General features: G+C 56.1%; 1 protein-coding gene across 1 annotated transcript in view; it reads left to right on the top strand.

The window, feature by feature from the left end:
* Positions 1-12596, top strand: part of ATP2B4 (ATPase plasma membrane Ca2+ transporting 4) — a 51288-nt gene that overhangs the window by 22574 nt on the left and 16118 nt on the right. The window contains exons 3-13 of the mRNA XM_039702581.1: positions 583-780; positions 2194-2451; positions 3591-3716; positions 3955-4080; positions 5866-5901; positions 7693-7854; positions 8099-8313; positions 8389-8631; positions 9260-9394; positions 10126-10232; positions 11143-11377. Of these exons, the coding sequence (XP_039558515.1) occupies positions 583-780; positions 2194-2451; positions 3591-3716; positions 3955-4080; positions 5866-5901; positions 7693-7854; positions 8099-8313; positions 8389-8631; positions 9260-9394; positions 10126-10232; positions 11143-11377 (1841 nt within the window). The remainder of the gene's footprint in view (positions 1-582; positions 781-2193; positions 2452-3590; positions 3717-3954; positions 4081-5865; positions 5902-7692; positions 7855-8098; positions 8314-8388; positions 8632-9259; positions 9395-10125; positions 10233-11142; positions 11378-12596) is intronic.

Below are 12596 nucleotides of genomic sequence, written 5' to 3'. Positions count from 1 at the left end.
GCACTCTCCAGGCTGCAGCCCGATACATTATTTGTTTGTTTATATTTTGGTTTATTTAGTTATTTATTTGCTTATATTTTGGTTTATTTCTATTTTGATTTGTTTATATTCTATATATTTCTATTTTGTCTCTTAATGTATTATTTAATTAATTCCTTTATTTATACTTTATTTATTTGTTTCTTTATACTCTATTTATATTGTATATATTACTTAATTATATTTTAGTTTTTTGTACTTTATGTATTTTATATTGTTTATTTGTTTATACTTTATTTATTTATAGTTTGATACTTTATGTATTTTATATTATTTTTTGTTTATACTTTATTTATAGTTTAATTTTATTTATTTTATTTATTTGTTTATACTTAATTTATTTACATTTCATTAATTTATTTTATTTATGTGTCTATATTTTATTTATTTCTATTTTATTTATTTCTATTTTATTTAATTGCTCCTTGTCTCCCGGCTGCCAGCACCTCCCATCCTCCAGGGCGGGCAGGGAGCTGCTCCTGATGAATTCCGCAGGGCCAGCAGAGGGATTTGCCCTGATCCCTGCTCTCCCCACCCCTCCAGGCCTGTCTGGGAACCCCACGGACCTGGAGAAGCGGCGTCAGGTCTTCGGCCAGAACTTCATCCCCCCCAAGAAGGCCAAGACGTTCGTGCAGCTGGTGTGGGAGGCGCTGCAGGACGTGACGCTGATCATCCTGGAGATCGCAGCCATCATCTCCCTGGGGCTCTCCTTCTACCACCCCCCGGGCGGGGACAACGAGCGTGAGTGCCCGCCTGGCACCCGGGCCTGCCCCTTCCCGGGGGGGCTTTGGGATGGAAACTCATGGGATCTGCCCCATTAGTTGTGGGGATATCCTGGGATCAGCTCTGTTCCCTGGGGAGCAGGGCTTTGGCATAAGGACTCTGGGATCTGCCCCGTTCCCACCAGGAGCAGGGCTTTGGGATGGAAACTCATGGGATCTGCCCCATTAGTTGTGGGGATATCCTGGGATCTGCCCTGTTCCCTGTGGGAGCAGGGGTTTGGGATGGAGACTCAAGGATCTGCCCCATTCCCTGGGGGGGGACTCTGGGATCTGCCCCATTCCCTGTGGGAGCAGGGGTTTGGGATGGGGGTGTTGGCATCTCCCCGTCCTTGGGAGAGGACCAGTTATCCAATGGGGAATTCTCTCCAGGCAGTGTGTGGGGTTATCCCATGGGGAATTCTCTCATGTGGGGTTATCCCACAGTAACTCTCTCTCCTGGGCAGTGTGTGGGTTTATCCAAGCAGGAATTCCCTGCTCCAGGCAGTGTGTGGGGTATCCCGTGGGCTCTCTCTCTCCTGGGCAGTGTTTGGGGTTATCCTATGGGAATTCTCTCATTTGGGGTATCCCATGGGATTTCCCTTGTGTGGGGTATCCCATGGGCACTCTCGGAGCAGGGGTTTGGGATGGAGACTCAAGGATCTGCCCCATTCCCTGTGGGGGGACTCTGGGATCTGCCCCGTTCCCTGCAGGAGCAGGGGTTTGGGATGGGGGCATCGGGTGATGGCATCCCCCCATCCTTGGGAGAGGACCAATTATCCAATGGGGAATTCTCTCCAGGCAGTGTGTGGGGTTATCCCATGGGGAATTCCCTGCCCCAGGCAGTGTTTGGGGTTATCCCAAGGGAGCTCTCTCTGGGCAGTGTGCAGGGTTATCCCATGGGAATTCTCCCGTGTGGGGTTATCCCATGGGAATTCCCTCATTTGGGGTATCCCATGGGAATTCCCACATTTGGGGTATCCCATGGGTGCTCTCTGGGCAGTGTTTGGGGTTATCCCATGGGAACTCTCTCATTTGGGGTATCCCATGGGCTCTCCCGGGCAGTGTGTGGGGTTATCCCATGGGACCTCTCTCATTTGGGGTATCCCATGGGAATTCCCTCATTTGGGGTATCCCATGGGCTCTCTCTCTGGGCAGTGTGTGGGGTTATCCCATGGGAGCTCTCTCATTTGGGGTATGCCATGGGAATTCCCTTATTTGGGGTACCCACGGGCTCTCTGGGCAGTGTTTGGGGTTATCCCATGGGAACTCTCTCATTTGGGGTATCCCATGGGCTCTCCCGGGCAGTGTTTGGGGTTACCCCATGGGAATTCTCCCGTGTGGGGTATCCCATGGGAGTTCCCTCATTGGGGGTACCCACGGGCTCTCCGGGCAGTGTGCGGGCAGTCCTCGGGCGGCGTGGAGGACGAGGGCGAGGCGCAGGCGGGCTGGATCGAGGGCGCTGCCATCCTGTTCTCCGTCATCATCGTGGTGCTGGTGACGGCCTTCAACGACTGGAGCAAGGAGAAGCAGTTCCGCGGCCTCCAGAGCCGCATCGAGCAGGAGCAGAAGTTCACGGTGATCCGCAAGGGCCAGGTGATCCAGATCCCCGTGGCCGAGATCGTGGTGGGGGACATCGCCCAGATCAAGTACGGTGAGTGGGGCTGGGGCTCTGCTCCCCTGGGATCCTGCTCCCAAATTCTCCAGCCCTCCTTCCTTCAGGACATGCAGCTCCTCTGGTTGCTCCATGGAGGTGATGGAGCTCCACTCACCTTCTCTTTTTGGCCTGGAGCTTTAAGGAGCTGCTGCATCAGAATTAATTTATTTTATCAGTTCGTGTTAGTTTATTTTCCCAACCTTGCCCCTGTTGCAGAAAAGTTCCTTATCCAGGAGATGTTACTGGATATTTCCTTATCCAGGAGATGTTACTGGATATTTTCTTGGCCAGGAGATGTTGGGGAGTGTTTCCTTATCCAGGAGGTTTTGGGGAACATTTCCTCATCTAGAAGATGTTGCTGGATATTTCCTTATCCAGGAGATGTTGAGGAATATTCTGTTATGCAGGAGTTTTTGAGGAATATTCCCTTATCCAGGGGGTTTTGGGGAGCATTTCCTCATCCAGGAGATGTTACTGGATATTTCCTTATCCAGGAGTTTTTCGGGAGTATTCTGTTACCTGGGAGTTGTTGGGAAATATTTTCTTATCCAGGAGGTTTTGGGGAGCATTTCCTCATCCAGGAGATGCTGGGGAATATTTCCCTACCCAGGAGTTCTTGGGGAATATTCTGTTATCCAGGAGATGTTGGGGAATATTTCCTTACCCAGGAGTTGCTGGGGATTGTTTCCTTGGCCTGGAGGCACTGGTGGATGTTTCCTTATCCAGGAGCTGCAGCCCCTGGGATCAATCAGGCCTTGCTCCTCGTTTCCCACGGGGAATATTCCTCCCGTTCAGGAAGGAGATTGATCCAACACCGTGTTTGTTTTCCCAAGGGCCCAATTCCATACTTGGCAGGTGGATACGGATTTTGGATGCATCAGGAGCTCTGGGAAGGATTCATTAAAACCAGATGGGGAAGCACTGAGCAAAATCCTCCCCAGGAGTCTCCAGCGGGGATCTGGGAGCTCTGGGATTTCATCGGAGTGCACCTGTCCCTTCCAAACCCCACCTGCTGCTTCTCCTCCCTCTGGAGCTGGTCTGAGCCCCAGTTTGGGATCCTTTTGGAGCATCCTGTGGGATGGAGCAGGCAGGGCTGAGCCCAGGCCGGGCTGATCCCTGCTTTTCCTCCTCTCCAGGTGATCTCCTGCCTGCGGACGGGATCCTGATCCAGGGCAATGACCTGAAGATAGACGAGAGCTCTCTGACCGGGGAGTCAGACCAGGTGAAGAAATCCATGGATAAAGACCCCATGCTGCTGTCAGGTGAGGGTTCTGGGGTGGATGCAGGGCTGGGGTGGGTTTGGGCTGGGATCAGGGTGGGCTCTGCTCGCAGGGAGGTGTCCAAGGCCAGGCTGGACAGGGCTTGGAGCAATCTGGGCCAGGGGAAGTTGGCCCTGCCCGTGGCAGGGGGTCGGGTTGAAGGTCCCTTCTGAGCCAAACCAGTCTGGGATTCTGTGGGATGGGAACTGGGGGTTTCACCTGGGGGTCTCTGCCCTGCCAGGTACCCACGTGATGGAGGGCTCGGGCAGGATGGTGGTGACTGCCGTGGGCATCAACTCCCAGACAGGGATCATCTTCACCCTCCTGGGAGCAGGAGAAGGTGACGAGGAGAAGAAAGTGAAGAAAGGTAAGAAAATGCCCTGAACCTGCCTTTTCCCTCCTTTCTCCCTTTCCTGGGAACATCCACAGGCTCTTCCCCACATCGGGGTCAGCTGCCCTGGCCCAGGCAGGAACAGGGAGAGGGTGGGGGTCCCTCCCTGTCCCCTCCACCTGGTCCCCCCGTGCTCCCAGACCTCTCTGGGACCTTCTCCATCACCCTGCTCTCCATCCTGGAGCTGTGGGTGGGGGATCAAGGATCCCCCGGGAAGAGGGGCTGGTGGCAGCTCCCCTGCACTGCTCCTTGTCCCTCCCATGGTGGTGGGAAGGTGAGTCCTGGGTGCCCACAGGGCGTTTTTAGCCCATCCAAACCCTGCAGGACCTGGCTGAGGCTCTCCTGAACATTGCCTGAGCTCCCTGGGGGAAAGGAGGGGGTGGAGGAGGCAGAGGAGGGGTGGGACAGCAGCCAGGCCGGGGTGTTCCCATCGTGCTGGGACTGGAGCGCTCTGCTGTCTCAGCTTTCACATCCAGCTGCTTATTCCCTGCTGGGGAAGCTCCCTGTGTCCCTGGTGCCCTGCTCAGCAGGTTTGGCCTCACCGGGATCGGGCGCTGGCAGCAGCATCAGGCTGGCACTGCCAGCTGCTCCAGCATCCCTGTGCCAGGGAGCCCTTCCCGGGAGGCAGTGCCAGGCGGGAGAGGCTGCCGGGCTGTGCTGGGCCTTCCCTGAGCTGGATCCTGCCCTCCCCTGCAGCTGGATCCTGCCCTCAGCTCTGAGCTGGATCCTCCCCAGCCCTGAGCTGGATCCTGCCCTCAGCCCTGAGCTGGATCCTGCCCTCCCCAGCCCTGAGCTGGATCCTGCCCTCAGCTCTGAGCTGGATCCTGCCCTCAGCCCTGAGCTGGATCCTGCCCTCAGCTCTGAGCTGGATCCTGCCTTCCCTGAGCTGGATCCTGCCTTCCCTGAGCTGGATCCTGCCTTCCCTGAGCTGGATCCTGCCCTCCCCAGCCCTGAGCTGGATCCTGCCCTCCCCAGCCCTGAGCTGGATCCTGCCCTCCCCAGCCCTGAGCTGGATCCTGCCCTCCCCAGCCCTGAGCTGGATCCTGCCCTCCCCAGCCCTGAGCTGGATCCTGCCCTCCCCAGCTCCAGGACTGCCAGGATTTGGGAGCTGTGGAGTTCCAGTGTTCGGCTGCCACGGTGGAGGTGGCAGGACAGGATGCCCTGGGAGTGGCACTGGAATGGCACTGGAATGGCACTGGGAGCCATCCAGTGCTTGCAGCTTTCCCAGCCTTCAAGCTCAATGGATCTGGGAGCAGAGCAGGCCAGGGGGTGCCACCAGTTTGTGGGGTGACATAAAGCCCTTGTCACCTGAGGCTGGCTGAGGTGCACCCCCAGGTGCCACCTGGACAGATTTTGGGGGTCACAGCTCCCTGCTCTGGGTCTGGTGCTGCCCACAGTGGGGGACAAGTCTGTGCTCCCCATCCGGATCTGATGGCAGCAGGAGGGAGGGAGGGACCTGGAGCTGCAGGAAGGTTTCTTCTGCTGCAAATCTGCTCCGTGGTTTCTCCTCCTGGAAATCTGAGGCACCTCCAACACCCTCAAGGCACTGCTGGGGTTTGGGGGTGATTTACAGGTGGGGAAAAGCAGAATCCTTGGGAAAGGGGCGCCCAGGGCAGCCTGGGAGCTCTGGAGCCTCGAGCTGTGTGGAGCAAGGCGTGGTGTCCAGAAGGTGACCACTGGAGTGGCCCCTGGGAGCAGCCCAGCTGGATGGGGAATGTGGCTCCCTGTGCTCAGCCCTCCCCCCTTTCTCTCTTTGAACAGGTAAAAAAAGCGGAGCCCCCGAAAACCGCAACAAAGGTAACGCCAGCCTCTCCATCCTTTGAACCAGCACCACACTAACTACCAGGCATTCCTCCTTCCTTCCTTCCTTCCTCCTTCTTCCTTCTCCTCATCAGTCTGTGCTCTTTGCTGCTCCGGCGGGACTCTCGCCTCGTTTCTCCAGGACAGGGTGCAAAGGTCCCGTGGTGTCCCCAAAACCCCACCCCAGGGCGGTGATGCCTTGCTGGGACTACCCAGAAATGGAGGCCAGACAGAATTAAGGGGATAAAAAGCAGTTTTGTTTATTGAAATAACAATATTCAGGTGCATTTAGGGCAGATGGAGCCCGCCCAAAAATGGACCACGGGTCACAACACTTTTGTAAGTTTGATTCATTTGCATATTGGGGGTTAATCTGCCAATTACAGCTTCAGGTAATGAAGTGATTGACCCCAAGTTTGCTCCCCCAACTCACTTTTGTTTCCATCTCTCGGGGCCTGAGGCAGTGAGGTGTCCTTGATTCCCAGGCCTGCGGAGGAATTCTTTTGTAAAAATGGGAAAGCAGCAGCTCACACTGGATATGGAGTTTAGAGTTCTACACTAAAGGACTGCAGGATTATAAATGTATGAAAAAGATGAAAGCTAAAATCCTAAGGCATCACTGGGATGAACCTTCCCATTGTTCCTGCGTGGGGAAAATCCATTTTTCAGGGAGGACAAGGCCCTTCAGCAGGACTTCAGCAGAGCATCCCTTCCTTGGGATACCCCCATGAGTCCCAGCAGGGATTTGGTGGTTTAGAGCTGTCCCTGCAGGGGGTTGGTGTTCAGGGCAGAGCTGGGGGTGCCCTCCTGGCATTCCTGGGATGAGCTCTGGCCCACGGGACGCTTGCACCCTGTCCTGCCATGGCCTCGACTCCGTGAGCGTCTCCTCGCCAGTGTTTCTCACCCTGTTCTTTGCAGGCTGTGGAGGAAGCCCCATTTCTGCACCTCTCTCTCTGCACCCCTCTCTCTGTTTCCGTTTCTCTCTGTTTCTCTCTCTCTCAGCAGTTTGAGTTGCCCTCCTTGCCGTCAGCTGTGTCCGGGTGCTTTGTTGTGTCCGTGTCGGGTCTCCTGTCACCGTGGAGCTTCCTCTGGAGCTGCTCCGGGGTGGCCCAGGAGGGGACAGGTCCCTGGGGCCACTGCTGCTCCTCTGGTGGGCTGCCCATCCCTCTCCAAAGCTTCCAGCCTTGGGTTTACCCTTGCAGCTGGGTTAGCCCAGCTGTAGGAACGGGAAGCCGGGCTCTTTCGGGCCCCCATGGCGTGGTGGATGGCTCCAGGCTGGCACTGCAGGATTCCTGGCTCCCTGCTCTCCAGTCTCCATCCCAATTTCTAACCCTCCCCTCCATCTCACCCCCTCCGTCGCTTCCCTGGGCTGCCCACAGGGCACTGCAGAGGTGGCACTGGGGGACCTGGGGACACTCATCGAGGGACTGGGGACACTGGAGCATCTCTGGGCTCATCCCAAAGCACCCCCAGTCCTCCGCAGGCTTAGAGGCTGGAAGAGACCCCAAAATCTGGCCTGGAGGGTCTGCTGCCTAGAGAGTCACCTCTGAGGATCCCTTATCCGTGGGCAGGGGGTAGGGGACACAAAAGCACCCCGGAGAGAGGTGGCAGGGCCTGGACACGGAGCTTCCATGTGCTCGGACGCGTGTGTGGTCGGGAGTGGTTCTTGTCCTGGATTTCTCTCTCTCTCTCTCTCTGCCACCACCATCCTCCTCAGTGGTGTCCTCCAGGCTGGCCTGGGTCTCTCCTGTTCACACGTGGTGTCTTCTTTTGCCCCCTGGGCTGTAGCTAAAACTCAGGATGGTGTGGCCTTAGAGATCCAGCCCCTGAAGAGCCAGGAGGGGGTGGAGAACGAGGAGAAGGAGAAGAAGAAGGTGAAGGTGCCCAAGAAGGAGAAGTCGGTGCTGCAGGGGAAGCTCACGCGCCTGGCGGTGCAGATTGGGAAGGCAGGTGAGTGACAGTGACAGTGACAGTGACAGTGTCCCCAGAGCTGCTGGGGAAGGGCTGTGCTTGTCCCCAGTGTCCCCTCACCTCATCCTTGTCCCCATCCCCAGTGTCCCCAGAGCTGCTGGGGAAAGGCTGACCCTATCCTGTGTCCCCTCACCTTGTTCTTGTCCCCATCCCCTGTGTCCCCAGAGCTGCTGGGGAAGCACTGTCCCTGTCCCGTGTCCCCTCACCTCATCCTCGTCCCCAGGGCTGATCATGTCGGCCATCACCGTCATCATCTTGGTGCTCTACTTCGTCATCGACACCTTCGGGGTGCAGAAGCGGCCCTGGCTGGCCGAGTGCACCCCCATCTACATCCAGTACTTCGTCAAGTTCTTCATCATCGGCGTCACCGTGCTGGTGGTGGCCGTGCCCGAGGGGCTCCCGCTGGCCGTCACCATCTCGCTGGCCTACTCCGTCAAGGTGAGGCCTGGCCCTGGGGAGCAGGGACGGGGGTGACGGGGCGAGGCCAGCCCTGACCTTGTGGGGTGCTCGCAGAAAATGATGAAGGACAACAACCTGGTGAGGCACCTGGACGCCTGCGAGACCATGGGCAACGCCACGGCCATCTGCTCGGACAAGACGGGCACGCTGACCATGAACCGCATGACCGTGGTGCAGGCCTACGTGGGGGACACCCACTACCGCCAGATCCCCGACCCCGAGGCCATCCTGCCCAAAACCCTGGACCTCATCGTCCACGGCGTGGCCATCAACTCTGCCTACACCTCCAAAATCCTGGTGAGATGCAGCATCGAGGCTTGGGGGTGTCTTGAGAGGGAACTTACAACGCAGGCTGGACAGAGTTAGAGGAATAAAGCAGGGATTTGTTAAAATATGGTGACAGTGACCCCAGAGCTGCTGGGGAAGGGCTGTCCCTGTCCCCTCACCTTGTCCCCTGTCCTGCCTGCCCAAGGAGCCCCTTCAAGGACACACCTTGGGCAGTACAAGAGCCTCCACCCCAAATGGACTCAGAGCCACGAGTTTTCACACTTTTATAGGTTTTGGTTCATTTCCATATTAGGTTTAATTGTCTAATCACAGCTCCAGGTTCTGCAGTCCCATCCTCACCGATTGCTCTCCTCAATCCACTGTTGTTTGCACTTTTTGGGGCTGAAGCTGCAATTCTGGGGCTGGAAAAGGATTGTTCTGTGTGCCTGAGCTGTGAGGAGAACACGTGAAGTTCAGAGTTATATCCTAATGCAGTACAGAGTCTGGAAAATACAAAAGCTGAAACTTAAGGCATCATTGCACCCATCATTGCACCCATCATTGCACCCATCATTGCATCCATCATTGCACCCATCATTGCACCATCCCACCCTGCTCCACGCCCGGGGTTGGCATTGCTTTTCCCTCCTTTTTGCAGCCACCAGAGAAGGAAGGGGGGCTGCCCCGCCAGGTGGGCAACAAGACCGAGTGTGCCCTGCTGGGCTTCGTGCTGGACCTGAAGCAGGATTACCAGGCTGTGCGCAACGAGGTGCCCGAGGAGAAGCTCTACAAGGTCTGAAACAGAGCAGAAATCACCGGGGTAGAAATCCATTTGGGATTTAGGTGGCTGTAGCTTGCTGGCTTAGTGAAATGTGCTGCTTTAACTCCTTTAGTCTGTTAACTCTGCTGTGCTCGCAAGCTGCCTCAGTAAGGAAAAAGAGTGGGAACTCCCCAACTGAAAAGGGAGATAAGAGGGGCCCCCTGAACTCTGAAATGAGGGTGAGAGCCAGAGCTGAGGCTGCAAAGACACAGTGACCAAAGAGCTCTCTGTACAACGATTAAATGTGAAATATTAAAATGAATATACAGAAACCTATTGTGAAACTCTGTGCATATCTACAATAAAGGGGGGATAAAAAAGGGTTGGGGGATTCTCAGGAGGAATTCTGCATGTCCTTGGGATTTCCCTTGGGGAATTCCTTGGGATTTCCCTTGAGGGATTCTCAGGGGTGTGCATGTCCTTGGGATTTCCTTGGGGACTTCTCAGGGCTGTGCATGTCCTTGGGATTTCCCTTGGGGAATTCCTTGGGATTTCCTTTGGGAATTCTCAGGGGTGTGCATGTCCTTGGATTTCCCTTTGGGAATTCTCAGGCATGTGCATGTCCTTGGGATTTCCCTTTGGGATTTCCCTTGGGGAATTCTCATGGCTGTGCATTCCCAGGGGGAACGACCCCGCAGCGCTGCAATAACCACAGCAGCTTTACAGATTGTGGGGCTGATTTGTTATTTTTGCCCCCAATCCAGGTGTACACCTTCAACTCGGTGCGCAAGTCCATGAGCACGGTGCTGAGGAGCAGCGGCGGCGGCTTCCGCATGTACAGCAAGGGCGCCTCCGAGATCATCCTGCGCAAGTAATCCCTGCTGCAGCCCCTGCCCCGGGGTGCCCGGGGGCTGGGGGAGCCTCGGGGAAAGGGGGGGCCCGGGTGGGCTGCCAGGAGTGGGGTTTGGGTGGGTTTGGGAAAGTTGGAGGGGCTGTGACAAAGGGGACAGCCCCTTTTCTGTGGATGGGGTGCCAGGAAAGTGCTGAGTGGTTTTGGGGTGGGTTTGGGGAAGTTGGAGGGAGTTGTGGAAGGGGAATGCCCCCTTTTGGATGTGGGGTGCCAGGAATGTGCTGAGTGGTTTTGGGGTGGGTTTGGGAAAGCTGGAGGGGGCTGTGAAAAAGGTGATAGTCCATTTTGTAGACGGGGTGCCAGGAGTGTGCTGAGTGTTTTTAGGGTGGTTTCGGGATAGTTGGAGGGAACTGTGGAAGGGGGATGAGCCCCTTTTTGTACATGGGGTGTCAGGAGTGTGCTGAGTGTTTTTAGGGTGGTTTCGGGATAGTTGGAGGGAACTGTGGAAATGGGATGAGCCCCTTTTGGAAGTGAGGTCCAGGAATGTGCTGAGTGTTTTTAGGGTGGGTTTAGGAAAGTTGGAGGGAGCTGTGGAAGGGGGGTGTGTCCCTTCTATAGATGGGGTGCCAGGAATGTGCTGAGTGGTTTTGGGTGGATTTAGGAAACCTGGAGGGGGCTGTGAAAAGGGAACAGCCCCTTTTTGTAGGTGGGGTACCAAGAATGTGCCAAGTGGTTTTTTGGGTGGGTTTGGGAAAGCTGGAGGGAGTTGTGGAAGGGGGATCTGCCCCTTTTTGTGGATGTGGTGACAGGAACGTGCTGAGAGTTTTTAGGGTGGATTTAGGAAATCTGGATGGGGCTGTGAAAAGGAACAGCCCCTTTTTATGGATGGGTGCCAGGAATGTGGCCCTGCCTCACCTCCTGCTCCCCTCAGGTGCACCAAGATCCTGGACAAGAACGGCGAGCCGCGGCTGTTCAAGGTGAAGGACAGGGACGAGATGGTGAAGAAGGTGATCGAGCCCATGGCCTGCCACGGGCTCAGGACCATCTGCCTGGCATTCCGGGATTTCCCTGCGGATGCAGAGCCCGACTGGGACAGCGAGAACGAGATCCTGTCTGAGCTGACCTGCATCGCTGTGGTGGGGATCGAGGATCCCGTGCGGCCCGAGGTGCCAAATCCCACCTGCACCCCTGTCCTGTGCTGTTCCCGGCCCTTTTCCTGCTGCTCAGGGCTGTGATCCCCTCAGGAACTCCAGCAATTCCCCTGTGCCCATCCCTGATGTTCCCTCAAGCAATTCCAGCAATTCCCCTGTGTCCATTCCTGATGCTCCCCCAAAGAATTCCCGCAGCTCCTCTGTGCCCATCCCTGCTGTTCCCTTCAGGAATTCCAGCAGCTCCTCTGTGTCCACCCCCTGATGTTCCCCCAGGGAATTCCAACAGTTCCCCTGTGCCTATTCCTGCTGTTCCCCCAAGCAATTCCAGCAGCTCCCCTGTGCCCATCCCTGATGTTCCCCCAAGCAATTCCAACAGTTCCCCTGTGCCTATTCCTGATATTCCCCCAAGGAATTCCAGCAATTCCCCTGTGCCTATTCCTGCTGTTCCCCCAAGCAATTCCAGCAGTTCCCCTGTGCCTATTCCTGATGTTCCCCCAGGGAATTCCAGCAGTTCCTCTGTCCTCATCCCTGATGTTCCTCCAGGGAATTCCAGCAGCTCCCCTGTGCCCATCCCTGATGTTCCCCCAAGGAATTCCAGCAGCTCCTCTGTGCCCATTCCTGCTGTGCCCCCCAGGAATTCCAGTAGCTCCTTTGTGTCCATCTCTACTGCGGGCACTTCTCTCCCACTTTTGGACAACACAACACCATGGCAGCGTGCTCCCACCCAAAATTCCCAATCCTTGGTGTCTGTGCTGCTCCAGGCTGCACCAAAGGTGGATGGAAAAAGCCAGGAAGAATCCCTGGGCTGCTGGAGCTGGTTTTCCCTCTGAGCTGCCTCTGGGCTAATGCAATAACGCCCCACTCCTGCCCCTGGATGCAGCTGGAGCTCTCCTGGTCCCTGATGAGATGTCAGGATCTGGCAATCTGGAATTGCATTGCAGCTGCCCCGGCTGCCGCGGCTCTGGAGGCTCCTGATTCGATTTGCTCATTGCTCACTCCAATTTCCCCTCTCCCCCCACTGCTCCCTGATGGATAAACCCATTAGTGGGGTGGCACAGGATGAAATTCCTGCTTTATGGACGGCCTGGCCGTGCCTTGGCACCCAGGGAGGTGACAGCGAGGTGGCACCAAGGTGGCACCGAGGTGGCAGTGAGGTCTCTTCCCCTTGGGGTGGCAGATGCAGCTCCCTCACCCCTCCAGAGCCCTCTCCAGATGCTTTTAGGGACGAGGAGCT

Source organism: Passer montanus, unplaced genomic scaffold, assembly GCF_014805655.1.
Source record: "Passer montanus isolate IOZ18808 unplaced genomic scaffold, ASM1480565v1 scaffold157, whole genome shotgun sequence".
NCBI classification, from domain to species: Eukaryota; Metazoa; Chordata; class Aves; order Passeriformes; family Passeridae; genus Passer; species Passer montanus.
This window is presented reverse-complemented; position numbering and strand designations above follow the sequence as displayed.